The sequence below is a fragment of the Limanda limanda genome, chromosome 19, assembly GCF_963576545.1.
Source record: "Limanda limanda chromosome 19, fLimLim1.1, whole genome shotgun sequence".
In the NCBI taxonomy this organism is placed as follows: Eukaryota; Metazoa; Chordata; class Actinopteri; order Pleuronectiformes; family Pleuronectidae; genus Limanda; species Limanda limanda.
The window spans coordinates 2077128-2100488 of NC_083654.1; the positions used below are offsets into that span (position 1 = coordinate 2077128).

Below are 23361 nucleotides of genomic sequence, written 5' to 3' on the forward strand. Positions count from 1 at the left end.
TTTTATAATAAATTTGTACTCAGTCCCGAACAAATCAATGGTAGCTGTAGAAGTGCTTGTGCTTATAAAAATCTCAATTCTTGAATCTGTATATGAGGATGCTGGTGTGTGTATTTTGGCAGGCAGTGGACACACCCAGTGTGTGTGTAAAGGCATGGAGAAACACTCCCACTACAGACTCAGTCTGTCAGTCCTTAGGAAACAGAGCAGCAGTGTGTTCCCTTTCCTCTCACCCTCCTCTCTCCTCAACTGGGATCCTCACTCGTCCTCAGAGCCTTACAGCAGCCGCAGACATGGTGCTCCACCACAAAGAGTTCGCCAGTGCAGGCAAGGCAACCGGGTTGCAGATTTGGAGGATCGAAAACCTAGAGCTGGTCCCTGTGTCCGAGAGCTTACATGGAAACTATTACACCGGAGATGCTTATGTGATTCTCAGCACATTTGCACAGAGAAACAGCTTCTCCTACAACCTGCACTACTGGCTGGGTAAGTGTCACTGGACCTTCTCTTATGGGTCCACTTCTTTTTCCACCTTTTTTTCCAGAAGGGAAATGAGTGACACTCAGATCTAAAAGTGTTTAAGGCCATTTGGAAGCAATGGGAGCAAGTGGTTTGGATAAAGTCCTCCAGGTTGAGAGAGACAGTGGCTTCCTCAGACTAATCCAAAGAAATGCAACATGGAGATAGTGTGACTAAGAAGAAATGATCTTCATGCAGTTCTGCTGGAGTCAATCTTCAGTGACTCCAACATTTCTACCAAGAAGTTATGTCTGCAGCTAAGGCAAACTTTGGTGTCTGCTTTTCCAGTTTGACTGCAATCACTTATCCTTGGGATGCAGTCAGGGTGACACAGCAACACACTGACAAGTGTCCTGTGAGCTGTTTTTACAGTGTGTTTACTCTGAACGCAGATCAGCTCCGGGTCCGTGTGTTAGAACAAGTGCAGACTGTGTGTACTGTCTTACTCTCAGTGGAAAAGTACTCACATCACTTATTTGCAGTACAAAACAAAACAAAAAATTACTTCTTGTATAAAGATCATGCACATGTTATACAATTTTATTTGTTTTTACCTCTGGGAGAATAACATCAATACAGCCAAGATGTTCACTTGCTCTTGTCTTCAGTCTAAGAACCCATCAGCATCAATCAATAACCATCATGCAAATGGCAATGCACCCTTGCTTCCTGTGTGAAGTCCCACAGGAAGACCAAACACTTTGCCGACAGCTGGTGTAAATGCATAGTGACTGTGAGAAAAAGCGGAACTGTGCAGTAACAGCAGTCACCCGCAACCCACTAGCATCGTAGGCAATAGTTTCTGCATCATCATTTCTCCTTTTGTCTCATAAAACTTCAGATGAGTGAATCTCACACAACATATAATTCACAATTATAAAGATGCGTTCATTAAATCAAATTACTTTCCCGCGAGTAATTTAAAGCTTGTTATTTTAAATGTATTTTTATACTCTTTAGTTGATAGAATATGATCCCTAAACTACTTCTCGAAAAAAGATAAAAAAGAGGATTCCCTCAACTTTACAATGACCACTGTAAACACACCAATCCCGTCCTACCCCTGTCTCAACATCTCAAATTGATAACACTGAATTGAAAAAATAAATATAATCGTCATTGAGAATTCTTGAGTTTTTCCCTTGAGCAGGAATATTTTGTTCACAGCACCAGTGAAAATCCAATGGTGAGGTAGCAGATTGCAACTGAATACCTCACTCTCCCCATTAGTTTATGCATTCAAATCTACAGTGGCCTGCAGGGGCAATTAAAAGGTAACTGTCTAAATCTTACACACTGATCTTTTAAAATTATTTTTTCTTGATTCATTTAGTATTTTAATGGAAGTCTAATTGCATCTAGAGCCTCTGCCATGAATTAAGCCTTAGAGGTTGAGTGTAAGATTCAGGTGAAAGGGATCTATTGGCAGAAAATAATCCTACTGATATTGTCAAGAGAGTGTAATCATATAAATTGTATGGATTGTTGTTTTCTTTACCCAGAGATGGGCCCTTCATGTTTAAATACCTCATTTTCACATTGGGAGTGGGTCCTCTCTACGGACTCCGCCATGTTTTTTTACAGTAGGCCAAACTGGACAAACTAAAAAACGTTTGAATTTTTTTCACAACTGGTAGCTACCATAGATTCTCTTTCGTGTTTGGAAGGGGAGGGTGTTGGGAGGGGTATTCACCTGCAACATACAAATTTCAAACTCAATTCTACAAACTGAATCTTTAACACAAAGTTTTCCAGGTACCAGAGAACTGGCTCACTGTTAACCAGATAGGTCACCTTAGTAACATATGCTACCTGACTAACCTCCCCCCAGCTTCAAAAGATTCACATTAAAATCTGACAACAGCCTGATGACTGACTGTATCAAATCAATGGAAAAACTGAATCATGATTCCTATAAAAAAAGTTAACAATAATGTGCAACATATATCTTTTATGGATAAGTTGAATGGTTTCCATTTGTCCACTAACAAACTGAGGGAGAGTTTATCATACTCATTAAGACAGAGAATTGCAAATTAAGTAATTTTGTGATATAATTTAATACTTGATCTTGTGAACTTGATCTTCAAAAATGTGAATATTCTGAATTAAGCCTTGTGGGTACGCATGCACCCATTGACCACCCATCACAATGCCCCATTCCCATTTACGTTTTTCTTATTTAATAGAAAGTAGACACAGCATAGTATTTGGTAGGTTTTTAAACTTTGGACTGAATCTGATGCTGCATGGTCAGCACATAGCTCCATAACGTCTTTGTGTTTAGGGAAGTAACTAAGTGCAGTGGTAACCAAAATATCAAGACATATTTGTTTCCGTTTGAATTTATGGTTTTGTCACGCTGACAATGTTCCTGTTATTTCACTCCCATATTACAGTGCAGCTTTGTCAAACCCGGTTAGGTTTCTCAATTAAAGTGTGTGACCAATTAATCTGTTAAGGCTGCTTGAACACCAGCTGTTTTTATTCCTACCAAAAGTAACAAAGTTTGTGTCTTGTCTCCACAAAATACTGGTTATCAGGTCACTGCACAAACTCAAAATCAGCTTCTCATATTCACTACATCTCATGAGGAATCTGATCATTGTCATCAGCTTCTGAGTGAGCCTGTGTTTGGTCTTTAAAGGAAAGGAGTGCAGTCAGGATGAGAGCGCCGCTGCAGCTATCTTCACTGTGCAGCTGGACGACTACCTGGGTGGAAAGGCGGTGCAGTACAGAGAACTGCAGGGGGTTGAATCAACTGCCTTCACCAGCTACTTCAAGGGAGGAATCACCTACAAAGTATGGATCCAATTTATTCTTAAAATCGCGTCAACTGATAAATGTGTCTAGCTTTGACTGAACCTTTTTACCAATAAGGCTAATGCCCCACTTGAACGGATACAATTTTCATTGCATTCCATATTGCAAGTCTCAGGGTTCACCCTTTACCTTTTTATGGCAATCCGTCCATTACATCTGATATGCTCCAAGATTTGTGTCTGATGGTGTTGTTAAAGGGTAGGTCATAGGTTTGCCAACACATCAGGAATCCTTCTTTTTCATTCTCACACAAAATGCGGCAGTCTCGACAATAGTTACTGAAAAATTTTCCTCAGGATCAAAGTTCATGAAAAACAGCACAGATTCAAATCTTGACAAACTTAAGTGGGACTTTTTTCCACAATTATTGAGGGACTGAACATACTCATGACGACATGAAAAATGCTTAGCTCACCTTTCTGACTATAGATGCAGTATGCAGCAACACAACTGTTTAGCACACAAGTAGCAGCAGGTTCCAGGGTTTGTCAGTCCTCCACTTTGATCTCTCAAATATTCTACTATACTTCCATTATCAGATTCAAATTTAAGTTTGTCATTTGGTTGATTTCCATTCCCATCAGTGCCTGCTGTAATCTGTGTTTAGTACTAATAAGCAAATATTAGGATGCTAAGCAAGTTTAAGCAGAATCATTAAGTTCATAGATCACCAAAAATGAATAACTATCTTCATCTTAAATGCAAAAATCATTAACATTATGTTTATTAAAGTTTAAAACAAGGTTGAAGCAAAGCTGTTCCCCTCCATTAATCCCATTACAGCATCATACTTGACTACAGGGAACAGTGACTCATGGGCCATAAGGGGAAGTTGGAGTCTAAGTCAAACTGTGAGAAAGCTGAAAGCATTTTGTTTTTTCTTCCCCTCAGACAGGAGGTGTTGCCTCAGGATTCCACCATGTGGTCACCAATGACCTTTCAGCTCAGAGACTCCTCCACATCAAGGGCCGGCGCGTGGTCAGGGCCACCCAGGTCCCCTTCAGCTGGTCTAGCTTTAATAGTGGAGACTGCTTCATTGTTGACCTTGGAAATGTCAGGACACAGTGTTAAACATAAAATTGTAACATGTTTGCTTGATTTTTTGTTAATGTTATTGTTAATGTTTCTAGTGATTCCCTGTCTACCTCTGCGCTTATATCCCTTTAGAAGATCTATCAGTGGTGTGGGTCCAAGTGTAACCACTTTGAAAGACTGAAGGCAGTACAAGTGGCCAGAGGAATCCGTGACAACGAGAGAAATGGCCGCCCTGAAGTGGTGGTCATAGAAGAGGGAAGTGAACCATCCACATTAACTGATGTGAGTCTAATTTCACTCTGTCATAAGTTCAGAGACAGGACTGTGAATATTCGAAGTGAAAGGTATTGACCTCAGCCACATCTCAGGCTTCCTCAGCAGATGGAGTTCTGTTTGACCAAAATACTCTTAAAAGGTTAATTTAAGCTTTTGTAAACTCGATCCACTGAGGAAGACCATCAGATCTGGAAGAAGCTTGATGTTAGTTTTTGAAAAACCAGAGAGACGACCCAAACAACCGTGCTCTGACCATCAGGTTAAATTTAACAATGTCTTTAGCAAAAAGTCTAGAGAGGCTGGTCGAACTAAACATTTAAAAATACATTAACCAGTGTCGAAACTGTTTTTAGAATAACCAGCGTGGTTTTAGTTACTGTTGTTTGGTTGCATCATTTTTTTTTTTTTTTACATTCCTACTTTTGTATAGATTAAGTACAAAATGTATGTGTTCATATGTCTTTAGACTTCACACAGAGCAAGGCTCACACTACAGCCTAAGGTTCCCTGCCTCAAGTCCTTATGTTAAGCTAGGCCAGGGGTAGGTAACCTTTACTATCGAAGGAGCCATTTTGGCCCCTCTTCCCCCAAATTAAATCTGTCTGGAGCCGCATAACATATTTGATAACACAGGTTATGAAGTTATATATATAGTTATACAATATATATAAAAACTATAGTTTGTTGCATTTATAAAATTATAGAATTTTTTTTTTGTTTCCTAATCTGTCTGGGAAGAGCGCCGGGACGTAATAGGATGTGACGCATATTTTAGTTGACGAACTTTGAAAACAAAATGTGAGAGCAGGTCAGACCGGAGGCGGCTACGTATTCTCCACATAGGCTTGTGAGAATACGTAATTTGAACGGACCAAACAGCGAAGAAGTTCTTCAACATGAATGACATTAAATTAATAATTGGAGTGGAGAAGTACAGTGAGCTGTATGATCCTCAGCACATGTTGTATAAAGACAACACCAAAAAAGACACATGATGGGACGCTGTTGCAGTTAATGTTGGAGCAAAGGTAAGTATATGCTTGAAAAAAATGATTAAATGCCGTTTTTACTGTAGGCTGATAACAGCAAAAGTATGTGATATTATTAGCGCTGCGCGGCGCTTCATCGTGCTTCAGCGTCCGGTGTGAACCCGGCGTGAGCGAGTGAGCGGAGCGGGGGGGCGGAGCCCCTGGGCCGTTGTGTGTGTCCGCTATCTGGGAGCGCGCACACACACACAAGCACAGACATTCACCCGCTCCTGGTATTTCAGGACGGCCTGATACGTCATATGAAAACTGATTCGTTAAGTTCACCGTTCGCAAAAAATATGCGCAACATGCACTGTACAGGGAGCCACTGCAGAGGGGCTGAAGAGCCACATGCGGCTCCAGAGCCGCAGGTTGCCGACCCCTGAGCTAGGCTAACCACATACTGAATTTCAAATGCAGCTCAGAGAAGTTGTTTCAATCTTTATTTTTCCTGTAAGCATCCTGTAAATCCTACCTTATCTTATGCCACTCACCATGAACAGGCACCAAATATTTTCCAATTGGCATTGTGGTGAACTTCATAGTAGTAACCACTGCTGTAATATATTCTTTGTCAATGTATTTAACGGGTTATCTTAGATGGATTAATGTCTTGTGATAAGTTATGATTTGTCACAACAGGTCCTTGGAGTGAAGCCAGAGCTGCCGGAGGGAGATGATGATGATGTGGCTGACATGTCCAACAGGAAAATGGCTAAACTTTACATGGTATAGAGTAAACACACACACACACACACACACACACACACAAATTTAACTAAAAAATCTTGGCACAACAATCTTCCTCAATAATTAAACTTCCTACATTTGTCAGGTTATATAAAGTGATTCATCCTATCAAGTCAAGTGAAAATCTATAAACCATTGTTTGCTCCGACAGGTCTGGACTATTCATAGATTTCATTCAGATCACTCATATATGCCTCTAAACATCAAATGTTTTCGAGATGTCAGATGTTTTTACAGGTGGTTCTCGAATGAGCTCACTGTCGTGTTTGTCAGGTATCAGATGCATCAGGATCCATGAAAGTTACAGCTGTGAGAGAGGAAAACCCATTTGACCAGAGTGACTTGCTATCAGATGAATGCTTCATCCTGGATCATGGCAAAAACAAGATGATATTTGTATGGAAAGGTGATCAGACATTTTCTCTTTATCCTTCCCTTTGAATGGCTTGTTGTCCTTGTATCTGCAGATTGGCTGTTTGGGTTTGTCATATCAACAATCCTCTCACCTCATGTATCTTCACAGGGCATAATGCCAACCCCGGTGAAAGAAAAGAGGCCATGAAAACAGCTGAGGGCTTCATCAAACAGATGGGCTACCCCGCAAACACACAGGTTCGCTTATCTACTGTATCTACTGTATTTCTATTATTTCACCATGTTTCCTTTTGTGAAATTTACAGCAGATCTATTGTTGAAAGTGTCGCTGCTGATGGTCCTACAGATCCAGGTGCTGCCAGAGGGAGGTGAGACTCCCCTGTTCAAGCAGTTCTTCCTGGTCTGGAAGGACAGAGATCAAAGTGAGGGTTTCGGGAAGGTGTCTGTCAAGGAAAGAATCGCAAAGATCCAGCAGGTGGCGTTTGATGTCTCTAAGCTCCATGAGTCCCAACAAATGGCAGCCAAGTACAACATGGTGGATAATGGGAGTGGAGACACACAGGTCAGAACCGTACCGAATGCTGTGTGGTTTACGTTGCTACATTTAATGACATACTGCTGTTGAAGTTGTTCAAGATGGAAGACCACCTCCATCATAAATATTGGACATTGTCAATGATGGATCTTGTGTGTTTTCTTTGAATGCTGTTGCCATGGTAATGTGCTGAAGGTTTATGTTCAGTTTTTACAGTTGATCACATCTTCTAGAGGCTAAACATACTCAAAAAGTCATAAAACCTATCAGACACACCAGAAATGAGAAACAATTACTTCAAATATGGGTGTTGTATATGGGTGTGTCAAAATGGCTCAATAGCGCCCTCCTATAAAATGTCAGCAAAGAAACTCCATTAGCATACGCAAGTTGATTTGTATTTTTAAACTTTTTATTGAACAGGAAGTTGCCAATTTTAATTTCAATGTACAATTCCTGCTTGCTTTTGGCTATTTGCTGGTATTCTACTTACATGAACTCCTCCTACAGAATTACCTTATCAAAGAGATTGAAGATGTAAGTGGGATAATGTGGAAGTTTCATTAGTGAAATTTGTGCGAATCTTATGTTTTCTTTCAGCAGAATTTCAGAGGTCATATTGAGATGAAAGAGGAAGTTCCACTAATTTGACCTTACATTTTCCAATCTGTTCAAGACTTAACATTAACTGGTTTGACCACATTAACTGTAAATGACAAAATTGTACATAATCATAGCACCACCTGTAGCAACAGGATGCACACTTCAACAGTATGTGAAATTTAACTCCTTTATGCACTGTGCGGAATACCAAGACAGGTAAAACAACCTACAAAAAACGGGGCCAACAGCGTTTCCAAACTTTAAACGGGTGTAAAACTTCGGAGTAATGTGGAAGACAGGCGAATTTGTAACAAAGTTGATGCATTTTCAAACAAAAACAGATATTGCCCTAGTTATTCTACCATGGGTGTGTGAGTGTGAATGGGCGGTAGCCTCCAAGTCTCAGCCCTGTGATATCAATCCTGAACAGAGTGTATCCCATCTCTTATGTCAGCTGGGATGGGCTCTCAAATATGCGCTGATAAGCACTTTAGATGATGGATGGATGGATGGAAACCCTATACTGTTTAACTGATTATATCTCAGTGTCTGTGAGGTCAGCAGTACCTGAAGACTTGAGAACATCTAGCCTCAGAGATAAGAACATTGTATCTTCCAGCAGCAATCCAAATAGTTCAGAGTTTGATGTCTTTATATGATATGACCAGGTGACTACCACCACTTAATTTGACATTATGCTTAATTTGTGCTTTTTGTTTTTTGCAGATCTGGAGGGTGGAGAGCAGTGGCAGAGTCCCAGTTGACACAAAGAGCTACGGACAGTTCTACGGTGGAGACTGTTACATCCTCCTGTACACTTACGGGAAGAGGCAGATCATCTACACCTGGTACAACACCACCAGATAAATACTGAGCTGGTTTGGTCACAGTGAGATGTGATTGCCTCTGTGATACACTATAATGCTCTGCTCCTGCTTTCGTATTGGTCATCTGTTGGTTTAACACACCCTTTTTGATAGGTTCTGACTTTTCTAATATCAGTCCTAAAAGCTTCACAAAGCAGAACCTTTATAATAATACATTTTGTTATAAAAAGTTGTCGCTATCAGTGTGAAACTCAGAGAGAATTATCATCAATCTGCAGTTTTTATCATCTTTTGTTTGTTTTAATCTTCATTATTTGTTTTAACAACACATATACAAATTACTGCAGCCTTAACAGAGTACTACAGTTAATATATTTAATAATGCTAATGGATTATTAACCAGTCGCCTTTTTTTATATCTGCTGTTGGTCAATAACCTCAACTGGTGGTAGGTATTCATTGGTGTGGTAGAACATACCATGAATATTCTCCATCTTGTCCTATGTTGTAAAATGCGGCAGTGTTTAGCTTAAAAGGGAATAGAGGTAATGATGTCTGAACCACGGCGCGGGCCACAGGGCTTTCATGGTATTCAGATTCACCTTTTGTCAGGGCTGGCAGAATGGCAAGCGTGAACCCAAACGCACGACAATGAAGCAGAGTTGGAATAAGCAAAGTTCTTGGTTTATTAACGTAGCAGGGGTCAGAAGCCATTCAATCAGTCAGGTTACAAACAAATCCGACAAGGAGCAGGCAAAAGGGAATCCAGGGATGAGAAGGCAGGTCAAGGTGAAGATCAGGCAAAACAGGGATACGCTGGAAGGCTAGGTAGAAACACACTAAACGATCTGGCAGAGGACAAAGGAAACAGGCAGGTAGATATACTGGGGAGACTAATGACTTGATGGAAGGCAGGTACGTCTGTGGGTGGGGCCGGTAATGGGATCTGTGACACGAGGAAGTGCATAGCAGAGTGGAGTGGCTGAGTTCTGAAATGACGAATGGATTAGTATATACAAAACTATGATAAGACAAATACAAATGTTAATAGGAGGGTGAATTCGTGACACCTTTAGCCTCAGTGTACCCTTACGGTCGGCCTGTATCATTGATTACAAGGCCAAAACAGTTGATGATGCTAAGGAGCACAACTGAAGTTATGTCCATTACAACTGATGTTGGCCGCTAACCCTTGCTAACATCTAATGGCATTTGGTAACTTAAATTGTGCCGAAGACTTTCAAAAGTACAAGGGATATTCACTGAACGCTCCACTGTGTTCTCTAGGTAGTCGCCATCTTCATTAGAGGTATGGTGCTGTGCATGTAGTCTACAGTGATCCTCTCAGAGGTTTTATGGCAAAAATTACTGACAGCTCTTTTTAACTCTAACTGCAGCCTTAGGGATAATTATCTGGATTCTTCACCACAAGAGACTTCTTTTATATTACAGATACCCACTTGACTAGGTTTACTCCTGCGTGTTCTAAACATCCAGGATTAATGTCTCCTTGTGGCCTGTAGGCAGGGAGCCAGCTGCACTTTGGATGAGCTAACGGCCTCAGCATTCCTGACTGTAGAGCTGGATCGTTCACTTGGAGGATCTGCAGTTCAGGTACAACCTGTATGAAGTGAAAATTAACAGCACATGCAAAGGGTCCCTGCCATCCCTTATTGGCAGGGATTAACATAACGACCCAGTGTTATGAACATATTAGATTATACAAATATATGTATCTTGTTATAATAGTGTAGTGTTTGTCTTGTGAACTGGGCTCACTGGCCAATAATATGTAATTAACCATCCATTGTAACTTGATAAAGTTGTCATAAAGACAAAGTTAACTTTGTTAAAGTTAGCAAATGTTACGATGAAAAGGAAGTTTTAGTGCAAGCGTTTTTCAAGCAACGAAAAGGTTCTGGCAGACCATTGTTGTTCAACTGTGTTTCCACCACATTCTAAAAATGAGGGGAGATTAGATACATGTTGTATGAACAACCGACAGCTCAAGATGATGCCCGTGATAAACCCAACCGGCTAAACATCAGCATTTCGTAATGTTGCACAATGGGTATTTGTGCAATTTTAAATATTTATAAAATGGTCTGTCACAGAGATATTTGTTTTGCGGCTTCAGGTCAGAGTGTGCCAAGGTAAAGAGCCTCCACATCTGCTCTGTCTCTTCAAAAACAAACCCCTCATTGTTTATAAGAATGGTACGTCCCGCCACGGGGGCCAGGCCCCACCACCTCCAACCCGCCTTTTTCAGGTACGCCAGAATCTGGCAACCATCACCAGGATCGCTGAGGTGAGGATTTCCCTGCTGTATGGACTGTATTCACCACAGGCACCCGTAATTGAATTGAATCATGCTCAAATTCACGTATGCTTCAGGTTGATGCCAGAGCGACGAGTCTCAACTCGAACGATGCCTTCCTCCTGAAGATGGCTGATGGGCGGGGCTACTTATGGAAGGGCAAAGGGTCCAGTGAGGAAGAAGTAAAAGGAGCCAAGTACATAGACAAAGAGCTCAAGTGCAGCAGCAACAGCATCATGGAAGGAAGTGAACCAGGTCATAATCCACATTTTACCTGTGTTTGACATGTATGTTGTCTGTTTACTTTATAAGTGATGGAACTACATACCAATACTGCATCTGCATGTGAACAGATGATACACAGATATAAACACAAAAGAAGTACTTATAATATGACTGATTTAACAGACTTTGTTTCAAACATCAGGTAACACCTGGACCTTACACACACACACACACAAAAAAACGGTTGTCTTCAGAGGACATTATATTGACTTACATTAATTTCCTACAGACCCTAGCCTTAACCATTGCTACTACTAGCTTAACCCCAATCCTTACGCTAACCTAACCTAGACCTGAATCTAAACCTAAACCTAAACCTTAAAACATGTATTCACCTTAAAATGTCATGATGTCATTCATGGTGAGATGATCTTTCTCCCCATGAGGAAGAGAAGTCTCCATAATGTGACTGTAAACCGATTTACGTTCCCACAACATGAGAAATACCTGGAGCACACCCACACACACAAACAGAGACAGAGAGTTTATTTAGTTTTTTAGTCAAATTTGGACTTGAGTGTAACATGTAATATTTATAGTATATTTTTCTTTCATTTCCAAAAGCTGTGTGTTTTGTCTGTTGCTCGTCATCCCCTGCAGAAAATGGATCAATCTCAGACTACATCTGAAACTGCAGCAGTCACGTTTGCGGTGATATGGCCATCAGGTTATACAGCCTCTCTTTGACTCTGACTTCTAAAATGTCACAGTATGTATTTTTCTGTTGCAGATGAATTCTGGAATGCACTAGGGGGGAAGACAGAGTACCAGACCTCAGAAAGACTAGAGAGTCAGATTATGAGTCACCCTCCTCGTCTGTTTGGCTGCTCCAACAAGACCGGCAGGTTCATAGTAAGTATTTGAAGCACATTATTCTCTCTTTACGTACGGTTATCCTCCATTTTGATGAATCTTGACCTAACTACTTTGATTTGCTGTTTCTGCACCTTGTAATAATGGGATGTTAAATGTTTCTTTTGCACACATTACAACCCACTCTTCAAAACGTAACTTATGACTTATCTCTTTAATCATCACTCCCTCACCTAAATTACTGCTTCTTAACAGCTTATATTCTGCTAGCATGCACGATTTCATTTGATTCCCTGCAGTTCATCACAGGCACAAATCCTTATTTTCGAGGCCCATTTCTTCACAACATTAAAGTTACCTGCTATACTCCTCATGTGATCCAACTCCAATCTCTGTAAGACACTACAGCGTTGTTAAATGGGATGTAGGGGGATAATATTGTAACCTGTGTCCTTGTGTTGTGTGCAGATTGACGAGGTTCCTGGAGAAATCACACAGGATGACCTGGCGGAAGATGATGTGATGCTGCTGGACGCCTGGGATCAGGTACTCACGTCTGTTACACATGTTGGACCAGTATTGTTGGGCAAACTGATCTCTAACATACAAATTCCCTGTTGAAGGTGTTTGTCTGGATTGGTAAGGACGCCAACGAAGTGGAGAAGAGTGAATCGGTCAAATATGGTGAGATGTTGAAAGTTACCCTTTCTTTAGAACTGCATTAGGTTTAATAGTGTTTCTGTGAGCAACAGAAACGGATCGTTCATACTTGTTTTCTGTTGTAATGAATGTGCTGTGTGTGAACAGCATTCTGATTCCTCCACAGTCTGAAATGTATATCATGGAAAGACATATCAGCCCAACCTGTGCACAGGATTTCTGTATAGAATTTTAACTACCTGCTACCGCCACAAGGGGTCACTATTAACACGTGAAACTGTGTCTCCTCTGCAGCCAAACAATACATTGAGACTGACCCGAGTGGCCGCGACAACCTTACTTCTGTGGTGGTGGTGAGACAAGGGCATGAGCCCCCCACCTTCACAGGGTGGTTCCTGGCCTGGGACCCCTCCCACTGGGAATCAGTCAGCTGGAGTTTGAAGTCTATGACCCTTTAATGCAGATGTACAGTTCCAGCCAGAAACACTGAAATATCTTCCTTTATGTAATCAGTGTGTCAAAAGCAATGAATGCAAGAATTAAAATTATCAATCTTTTGTTGGCAATTGTATTAAGAAATTATTGCTTGCTGTTATAATGCTTGTTGATATATGATCACACACATGAACAAAAGCCTTTCAGTGAATTTTTCAACCTTCAATGAATTTAGTGCCAGTTTAAAATGTGCCTGTTTGCCTGGCCTGTGTTAATGCTTCACAGCTACTTCTGAATTATTCCTTGTTATTTGTGAGTCCTTCTCAAACAGTTCTACAGTATTCTCTCAGATCTTTTTGTTGATGGACGTTGTGTGCAGAGTTTTTTAGGATTATTTTTTAGTCATCCTACGTGGTTTACCTACATCTACCTTTTGTTAAATTTATATAATGGAACTGAATCTGTTTTAATATTGTTCATGTTATTACTCATATTGCACATTGTCTATTTCAGAGGTCTGTTATGCAACCGACACAAACCTTAGATCCAAGTTCACAACATTTCAAAATTAAATTCAGCTGTAAGTCAGATCACTATGCAGCATAGCAGCAACACATCTAAGTTGTGCTTTTACTTTGAAAACGAATTGCTAAAGAGAATTGAACAGACCAAGAGTTGGTGGAATCAGGAACAACCGGGCCTTTCCAGGAAAAAGTCAGAATGTCTGCCATGATGCTGACTGTATATGTAAAGTACTTTATATAGAATCATGATAGTTTTGCATTAGTATAACAATACCGTTGGTTACTGAATCTGTGTATGAGCAGATCATACAGCTTATACTGAGCCCCACACCGGTCTGCTACACAACAGCCAAAATTAGTTTCCCCGCTGAAGTCTCTGTTTTATCTAGCTTCCAAACACATAATGGATGGTTCACCCAAAAATGAAAATCCACTCATTATCTACTCAGCACTTTGCCGATGGAGGGGTGGGTGAAGTGTTTGAGTCCACAAAACACTTTTGGAGTTTGAGGGGTAAACAGCGTTGCAGCCAAATCCAATACAAATGAAGTTCAGGGTGACCACTTCTTTAAACGTATAAAAAAGGCGTCATTTACACCGTGTCTTCAAAACCTAAATGTCAGCTGTTTTCTTCCTCCTAGTTACTGCAGTTATCACAGGAACTTGTGATACCTCAGATCTATCCCTTTAACCTACACCTCAGCTTGTTGAATTAGACACCAAACAAACAAAATGAACCTGTTTGCAGGCCACACAGCTGATGAGCTGTGTGGCTGCAGCACTGTGTGAAGCAGGATGGAACCTGTAGGGCGTGTTTGTTTATCCTTTAAGAGAAGATGAGCCGAACTCAGTTTGTTCAATCAGGAATTTATTTAGGAAGCAATGAACAGGTTATTAATCAGCAAAACAATGGGCTTCCATACACTAGTTGTATTAGGGCGCCACAAAAATCCGGCGCCTGTCCATTTTATAACAGTAGATCTTCGCTCCTCCTCCTCGAAAGCACCAGGCGCAAGCCATCCTCCTGGCTTTTGGAATACGGAAGTGACAAGGAGCCACTCCCAATGACGCTATAGTTGCTCGGCAACCTGTTCACTTCTGAAAGGCCTTGACCCAGCAGATGCCATGAGGGCCAAACTGTTGTCTATTTGAGCAGAGAATATTGTGTTTTCTGCTTCATCAAAACAATCCTGACTCTGTAAACATTCGGATCCTCGAAACCAAAGCAACGAAACAGAATTAAGTCAACAGTCACTTTGTCCAACCTCCAGAACTTATCAGACAGCTGCTCGAAATCTATGTGAGTTTAATGAACCTAAGGGAATTACGCTTTAATAAAAAAATTGAAACATTCATTCTTTACACTAAGCAGCAAGATAAGATATTGAAATCATTACAAACCAGAAGCTGGTATAGTCCTTACTCACCTCCTGCGCATGACAGAGCTAGTTGGTTTACATGTGTCCACTGTGTAAAGGCCTTTTTATGCTACCTTTAGTTTGAAACATCTCTGTCTATTATCTTTGCTCTGTGTCCTGTTTGTCCCCAGTCTGTCTCTGTGTGTGTATTCTGCTGGACGTGGCTACCCCCTCTCCCACTGCTTTAACACTTCAAGGTTCTGCATTACAAACACTCGCCTCATTCACTAGACTTCCAGTCCAGACTGCAGATTGTCCAGTCAGCAGTGACGTACGGAAGTCCAGGCCAGTGTCTCTGCCTTTGATGGTTTGTTTCCTGTGATCGTTTGTCTTTTAGTTCTGCTTTCCTGTGCCTGTGGTCGAATCCAGTTCTACTGCTGTCAGACACGCTGCGTCTGCACTAATGTGTTTTAATTTTGTAACTATTAAAGATCATCATTCAGACAAGTGTTTTAGCCCCATATCAGAAATAATCTCTGTCTGCACGAACATGCCTGTTTAACGAGACCATTCATGTTCATCCACATGTCAGAGTGAACAGGCAGCAGATTGTCTACTCTCCAGTTATTTGCTTAGTTGAAGAAAATTCAGCAATGGAAACAATTAAGAGCAGGGACTTCATTTCTTGGCGCGACGACAAGGTGGAACTATACTGATTGTGTTAGTAAGCTTCATGCTTGAGGCCAGCAGCATTTCCAAAAGTCTATTGTTTTAAAACCAAAACATTTAGTGTAGACCAGTCCTCGGTTGTCCTTCCTTGCCAGTTTGTGGATCAGCCTCCCATTCTGCTGAGCCATTGCCTCTTCTCAAATCAATCAACCTTACTCAGATGCCTCCTGGACTCTGTCAGTCCCTGCCTCACCAACGAACCCTTAGAACACTCCCAGAATTACAGTCCTTTGATAATCATCTACTGTCTCTGTGTTTGAGTTTGCAATTAGTTTCAGAAATGGAATGGTTATAACGTTTTCATTTCAAACAATGTGGCAATAAGTGTTCTCCTACTTCTTCCATGTGACCTTTACATTTAAGACTGTTAAACTGTATTAGTGTAATTAGTGATGGCTTCTTTCCTCGCCCCATCCTCCCCTAGCCAGCATATAAGAGATCCAACAGTGGTCTTCAGATAACATAGACACGTAAAAGTTTTGATAAGGACCTAGCTGCTCCCTATGTCGATATAAAGGACTCATTCTCAGCTAATGAAAACGAACAACTTACTCAATTTATTATCAACTAACGTAAACGTTATCAGGATTATTACATTCAATGTCTACCAATAGATCTCCATTAATGCTATACATTGGCACTCCGACAGCTAGCTGCTGTCAATCAAACACAACCAGCACTGGCATGTCCCTCCAGTTGGCAGAAAAAACTTTTGAGATTATTTTTGAAAGCAAAAAGGGAGGACTGACTCAACGCCTACTTCTGTGAAAATGTAGATACATACTTAAAATAAAGAACTCAAACTTCCGTGTCACACACAATCAAGAACATTCCTCTTCTGAATCTATAACCAGAGGTTCATAAAACCACCCTAATATATACCTCAAAAAATGTTCAGAAATTCCCGTTTTTTTTTTTATGTTTGCCAAGTCAGATCCAAAATGAATGTTTCTGAACATTCACAATTTATATTATAAACACTTTCATTGACTTGACGTCTTATTGCCACATGAGGTCACTGTGCAACATGAAAATATTTCTCTGGTAAAAATAAAGCTGTGCTGTCTTTGTGAAACCTCCATTATTGAGCTAATACCGTTTGTTTTAATCTCTTTCTGAACCGATGGGATTACTGATGATTCTTGGATCTTTTAATATCATCAAGTGATATCGAAAAACACATTTGCTGGTACTATGTGGGCTCTGTATGCAGACTATGTATTTTGTCACCTTGCATTCAGTTGTCTGGGATTACTGTCTGACAGATTTTAGGGGTAACAGCCTATTTCCTGAGTTGAAAGCACTTTAACAGTCTCTCTCAACAGGTGAGTGTCTCATCTGTCTGTGACTGATCTGTAAAAGTCCAACATTAAGACCAGTGTGAGTTCACGTCTAATCCAACACCTGGTGAAGTTCTTCAACTAAAACTGACTGGCTACAGAATGAACTAATAAAGATCCAGTACATAACTACAAATCATTTTCACATTTCTGTCTAATGACATAAATGTGGTAATTGGTGGCAGCATTATAAGTGCGGCCGGTGAGAATATTTTTGGATTGAAATGAATGTGTTATTAAAATAAACTGTTTGAAAATAGATTAGATAAAAAAAGGGTCGTGGTTTATTCCAGTGCTTTTTAGGAGGTTGCCGTGTTTTTGAGCGAGAGAAACAGGTGACGTGCGTGAGCGTGTGCTTGAATTGTGCGCGTGGCCGCGGCAGGCGTTGTCCACAAACCAATCAGACCGCGAAATGGAGCTGCATCAAGTCCACCGAAGTGAGAAAGAATACAACTGGAAAACGAATTATCGTTCCGTCACAATAAAAGCATATGGCTGAAAAGCACATGGTGTCTACCACAATAAGTTATGGCACAGTTAGATTATATATTGAATGAAACAATGGAATAAAATGTGCTCGAGTCTTTTCCATATTCAAACAGTAATTGTTGAATAAATTGGTATTAATGTTTATATTCTTGGATTGTGTCATTTCCATTTTCGTTTTAGAAACCCCACAACCAAAAAACAGATGAAAAAAACATATTTAATACACAAACATTAATTATGAGACCAATAAATACTTAAAGTTGAATGAGTTGTTGGGCTAAGTCATGACATTTTATTGTATTTAAAAAGACATTTCAATAAATAATAGAAAAAATGTTATTGGATAAGTGCTATATTTTATCGACAAATCAAGTTAGTCAACTGTGAGTTTTTTCCGCACTCTTTTCACAGTAGTTTGACCAAATTATTAAATAAAACGAGTAAAGGCATGGCAGTTTTATTTATAGACCACATTTCATAAACAGTGCTAGATCAATATGCTTGGCATTAAAAGCAAAGAGGTTGAGAGATTAATCGAGGTAAAAGAAAGGATCACATTTTTATTAATATTTATAATTAATTAGGTTGAATGAGTAAAATGATAAAAAATTATTAAAAAAAATAAACAATACCAATAAAATCGATAGAAATGTATAAAAATAATAAAATAACAATAGAATAAAATACAATAAGGATATGACAGTTCATGGCACTTGGAGTTCAATGGCTCGTATTTAGCTTTTGCATAAATCGTAGTTTATTTTGAAAAGCAGTGACGGAAGTGGTCGGTTGCTCTCCGCCAGCTGGACGCTCCTCAGGAGGACAGAGTCTCCAGATGAGGCACCTCAGTTGACGTGAGGACATGATCAGAGACACAGCAGAGCCTGAACACGCTGTCTGTGTGTCATGGATTAACATCAACATTGTGCTGGTAAGTTTCCTGTGATGATAACTCTGAAATGTGCCTTCAGTGGAGAAAAGCATGTCTGCTGTTAAAATATGTATTTAATATATTTATATTTAGGCAGCTATAATGAAATGTTCCTTCAATGAAACAAACCTGTTGTCTGTGTTTTCATGTTACTGTCACGCCTCATGTCATGAAATCGAACTGTCACCAACACTGGGCCCAGTAACGCCAATTTGACTGGTGTGGGTTTTTAACACTTGTTGGCATCACAGCCTCGAATGGAGCCTGAGCTCTGGTTTTAGCACAACGCCAGGCTCCTAAATTAGGCGGCTTCCTCCGTCGTGTTTTCCGTGAGTAGACTCATTTGTTCCGTCGTTTAATTCGGATAAATCTATTAGGCTACACCAAGAAACATTGATTTTATCTTTATTATTATTAAGTGTCCAGCTTCCACTTCTGGCAATTCACCTGTAAACGCAATCCTCGGGCTCCCTCCAAAGACAGAAGCACACCAACGGAGAAAGTCGTTAATTTATTAAATGTTGATTATCATTTTTATTGTTGAATTGTGATTTACCAAATGTGTGTGTCTGCAGAAAGGCAAGGATTTATTAATTTAAATAACATTTGTAATTGAAATTCGCTTTATCCTCCCAGCATATAGGAGACAAGTCAGTGTGTGTTGCCGAGCAACATCTTCTTTTCCTTTTTAAAGCCACTGTCAGAGTGCTGTGCTGCTGTAAGAAAAGCCCTCCTCTGATCTGTCCCTGAAGACTGGATGATTAACTCAATCTGAGATTCCAGTAGAATTCAAAAGCCTACATCCTGTTGTTAAGTGATTCACAGGCTGAATAGAAATTAGCCTATGAAATCCCTGGTCGCTGCTGTGGCGCTACATGTGCAAATGAGCAGTTATCCACCTTGCTGTTTTATTTCTCATTCATCTTTTATTTCTTATTCATCTCTCTGCCAGAATAATGTGAGGATGTGTAGTGTGAAGGGAGATGGGGGTTAGTTACTTGTGGGGTGCTTGGTCTTTTGTGAAGCAATGGGGTGGTGGGTGTTTGTGTGCTTTGACTCATTATGCATACTGTGTTGACCCCGCCAGGCTTGAGAGCTGCAGTCCCCCGGGGGAATAAAAGCCGGCGTGCTGAATATTTTGGTGGAGGCTTCTCCTGCTGTGTGTGCCAAGATGGGGAACGGATTATCGGACCATCACTCTCTCCTCCCATGCCTCCCTTCCTTCCAGGCTCTTCACATTGTCATTTTAGGACTGGACTGTGCGGGCAAAACCACTGTGCTTTATCGTCTGCGTTTCAATGAGTTTGTGAACACTGTACCAACCAAGGGGTTTAACACAGAGAAGATCAAAGTGTCAATCAAAGGCAGTCGGCGGACGGCGTCCTTCCACTTCTGGGATGTGGGCGGCCAGGAGAAGCTGCGGCCGCTGTGGCGGTCTTACACGCGCTGTGCAGATGGCATCGTGTTCGTGGTCGACTCTGTGGATGCGGAGCGCATAGAGGAGGCCAAGACGGAGCTGCACAAGATCACGCGGCTGGCAGAGAATCAGGGTGTGCCAGTTCTGGTGGTGGCTAACAAGCAGGATTTGAGGAACTCGCTCAGTCTGGCTGAGATGGAGAGTATGTTGGCTCTGGGCGAGCTCAGCACGGCCACACCCTGGCACCTACAGCCCGCCTGTGCTATCATTGGCGAGGGGCTGCAGGAAGGTCTGCAGAAGCTGCACGCCATGATCATGAAGAGGAGGAAGATGCTGCGGCAACAGAAGAAGAAGAAGAGATGATGTGCCGAGAGTGGAAACTACAACATGTGAGCAGGATTCTGAGGCAACATGAGAAAAGTTGATTGTGTTTGCTAAGAAAAGAGACAAAACTATTCCTGTCCAGTTCGGCTTCCCCTCTCAAGTCTGCCCAGCTGAGTTTGAGCATTCCCGTGGAAATGTTGGAGTTAGCCATCGTTTGGCTCCCGAGGAGGACTGCAGGATTGATTTATGCCCTGTGGACTCTCCCGTAAAGTCAGTACAGTATTATGCTATACAGAAGCAAACTATGAAGTTTACACTGAAGTCTTAGTGAGGGACAATGAGCTCTGACTTTTCTGTTTTATGTAATTTGTTAAAACACATGCTGCTTCTCCAGTCTTTGAATTTGTATTTAGTCAAAGCTTGAGTTAAGATTACAGATTGAGTCATATTTGAAAAAAAACAACTAAAAACATCAAAGTGGCAAACGCCAGTGGACAGAGTACTGGATAATTGTACCTAAGTGAAAGTACGCATAACTTGTGTACCCAGATTAAGTAGGTCAGAGGGACTTTAAAGAGCGATATAGCTTTAAGGTAAAAAGGCATATACACTGTTCCCTTATGAGACCGATAAAGAACCCTTATGATACATTCCTTCTATGGCCTTACTAGAATAATCCAGAAAAAATAGGACAAAACTCAGAATATAAACAATAGTGAAGATCAATAAAGAAAATGTATGGCAGGTTTCCATAAATCCAAGTAGAAACAACAGAATAAATCAACACTATGACCAAAAGCAATATTAACAATATAAGATCCACAAACACATGTAAAAATAACAAAAATAAAGTGTGTGCGGTCCTCCCAGACTGTGAAGTACACACGCACACAGCGCCACATTGCTAAGCAGCATAGTGATCTATGGTCGCCTCTTGACAGGAAGTTATGACAGTCAGTGGATTTGTTGTCGTATTCACTTGTCTGAATGTCAATATTTGAGCCGCATTCACTGTGAAGTCCCTAAAGAATCAAAGTACAGTACTATAGAACAACATTACCCAAAATACTCACACAGTACACAGCAAGTGACTTTTTGTCACATTCATGGGAGTAAATGCTCATTACACCCCTGCAGTAAAGTGACAGTATTTTGTATCCATGTTACAGTGTGAGTCCAGAAGTTTACATGAAGATTGATGGTGGTGTACTTAATTCATTGATACACAACAATTGACAAATCTGAGCACAGCCACAGCCGAAAGTCTTCACAACACATCAGTGTTAAATGTCAGGGTTTTGGTGCCAGTCCTTCAGAGTGAAGAAACACTTGTTTTTAAACTTGTCACTCAGCTCCGACATGAAGTACACAGCAGTGAGGGAAGGAGAGTCCGTTTTATTTTCACTGACAGTTGCAACAAAAGACCAGAGTGCAGTGCAGACACACTGCTCGGTTTCTATTAGTACAAGGCTGCTAGTTGCTCTGTACCAGTACATGACCTTAGTTTCGGTTGATGATGGAAAGTTACACAGTTTAAAATCATCAATATGCAAAGTCAGTAAAATGCCAAAGAATCTTGAAGTTGTTAATATATCACCTGATATATTATCAGGATTAAACTTGAAAACCTTAATTATTTCCCCTAAACATGTAGTATTGGTATAGCCATGCTACCGTGTGAATTAACATTGTTTTAGGAGTGTCAGCTGGCTAATTTTCAACATAACATAACTTGATCAAATGTTATATGTATAAACATATGCATCCATACATTTGTTTTTCATAAAAAAAGACTCAAATGCTCCTAATGATGCTTAAATCAGAATCTATCTGCTGAAAGATTAGAGTAGTATGAATTTAACATTCAGCAGCCTAGATTTGAAACCCGTTTTCAAAATTTGCAATATATTTTGTAAAATTAGCTAGTGCGCTAACATTAGTTGGCCCTCCCTGCAAGTCAACATTCCTTAGCTAACAATAGTGAGCTCACCACATAACATTGGTATAACCTACCACTGCTGTTTACAGTGATTCTGCTTTAATGCTCTGTAGTTAGCTATCAATATCCATCAGTCTAATTTAATATAACTGCATTTTTCAATCATAGATTCAGCTTCACTCATTTTCCTTTGTCATAGTCTGTTTAAGTTTTTAAGTCATGTAAATAATGAATAAAAAATCATTATAAACTGTGATGAAAGATTTTGTAGTTGGCTAAATAGATAAATGAATAACAGGTCAATACAAAGTAGATGATTTTAAAAACAGTGTACGAGCCACCAGTTGTCTCCTCGTGGCTGTAACAGGAGAGAATGATTGGCTGCTGGGAGAAGCTGTGACCTCATCACCAACACCGCTCCATATACGTGTGTCTTGTGGATTTGTAAACGTGTTGATCGACAGGCTCAGCTGGCCCAGCAGGAATAGTCCCCTGTCGAGTGTCCGTCCTCAGATACAGGCTGGTGTCCGAGCCAGTCTCACCTATCTGACCACGCCGAGCCCGCGCCTGAATGCACTTTAGTGGTCTTTGTCCTGAACCTCAAATGGACACTGACAAGAATTGTGATTCTAGAAGTGAAAGAGGTGAAACATTGCTTCAAAGGAAGCGTTTTACACATCTCACTGTTCCCAGATTTCACTCCCCCACTCTGTAAGGGGTTTGATATTTATGTGTTTGATCCACTTTGTTCACTTGGAATAAAAGCTACAACAGGTTGGTTACACAGCGACTGTTTTTGTTTCTTTACCTCACTGGTGCTTGATCAGCTCAGAGTACACCAGGCTCCAGGTTTCCTCTCAACATGTTGGTTTATGTGTGACTGACACAGCAAAAGAGTCGGGGCTGCTTTCTAAGGAAAACGAGGTCACTTTCTCCTACACTGTGCATCACTTTATCCTACCAGCGCCCGGAACATAAGCTTGTTGCAATATGAATATACAAACGAAAGCTAATGATGGACAAAACACT

The 23361-nt window shown here is 40.6% G+C and overlaps 2 protein-coding genes across 2 annotated transcripts; both read left to right on the forward strand.

Annotated features, from left to right (window-relative positions):
- Positions 1–208: 208 nt before the first annotated feature.
- scin (scinderin) lies at positions 209–13412 on the forward strand. The gene is made up of 16 exons (XM_061092766.1): positions 209–486; positions 3167–3321; positions 4234–4395; positions 4510–4659; positions 6324–6410; positions 6705–6837; positions 6955–7043; positions 7153–7368; positions 8671–8792; positions 10295–10385; positions 10909–11079; positions 11166–11343; positions 12104–12225; positions 12655–12732; positions 12810–12870; positions 13141–13412. The coding sequence occupies exons 1-16, from the start codon at positions 294–296 to the stop codon at positions 13302–13304; spliced, it is 2172 nt and encodes a 723-aa protein (XP_060948749.1). The 5' UTR covers positions 209–293; the 3' UTR covers positions 13305–13412.
- A 5158-nt stretch (positions 13413–18570) lies between these two features.
- arl4ab (ADP-ribosylation factor-like 4ab) lies at positions 18571–23114 on the forward strand. The gene is made up of 2 exons (XM_061092693.1): positions 18571–18652; positions 19740–23114. Exon 2 carries the CDS (start codon positions 19824–19826, stop codon positions 20430–20432), a length of 609 nt encoding a protein of 202 aa, XP_060948676.1. The 5' UTR covers positions 18571–18652; positions 19740–19823; the 3' UTR covers positions 20433–23114.
- Positions 23115–23361: the final 247 nt, after the last annotated feature.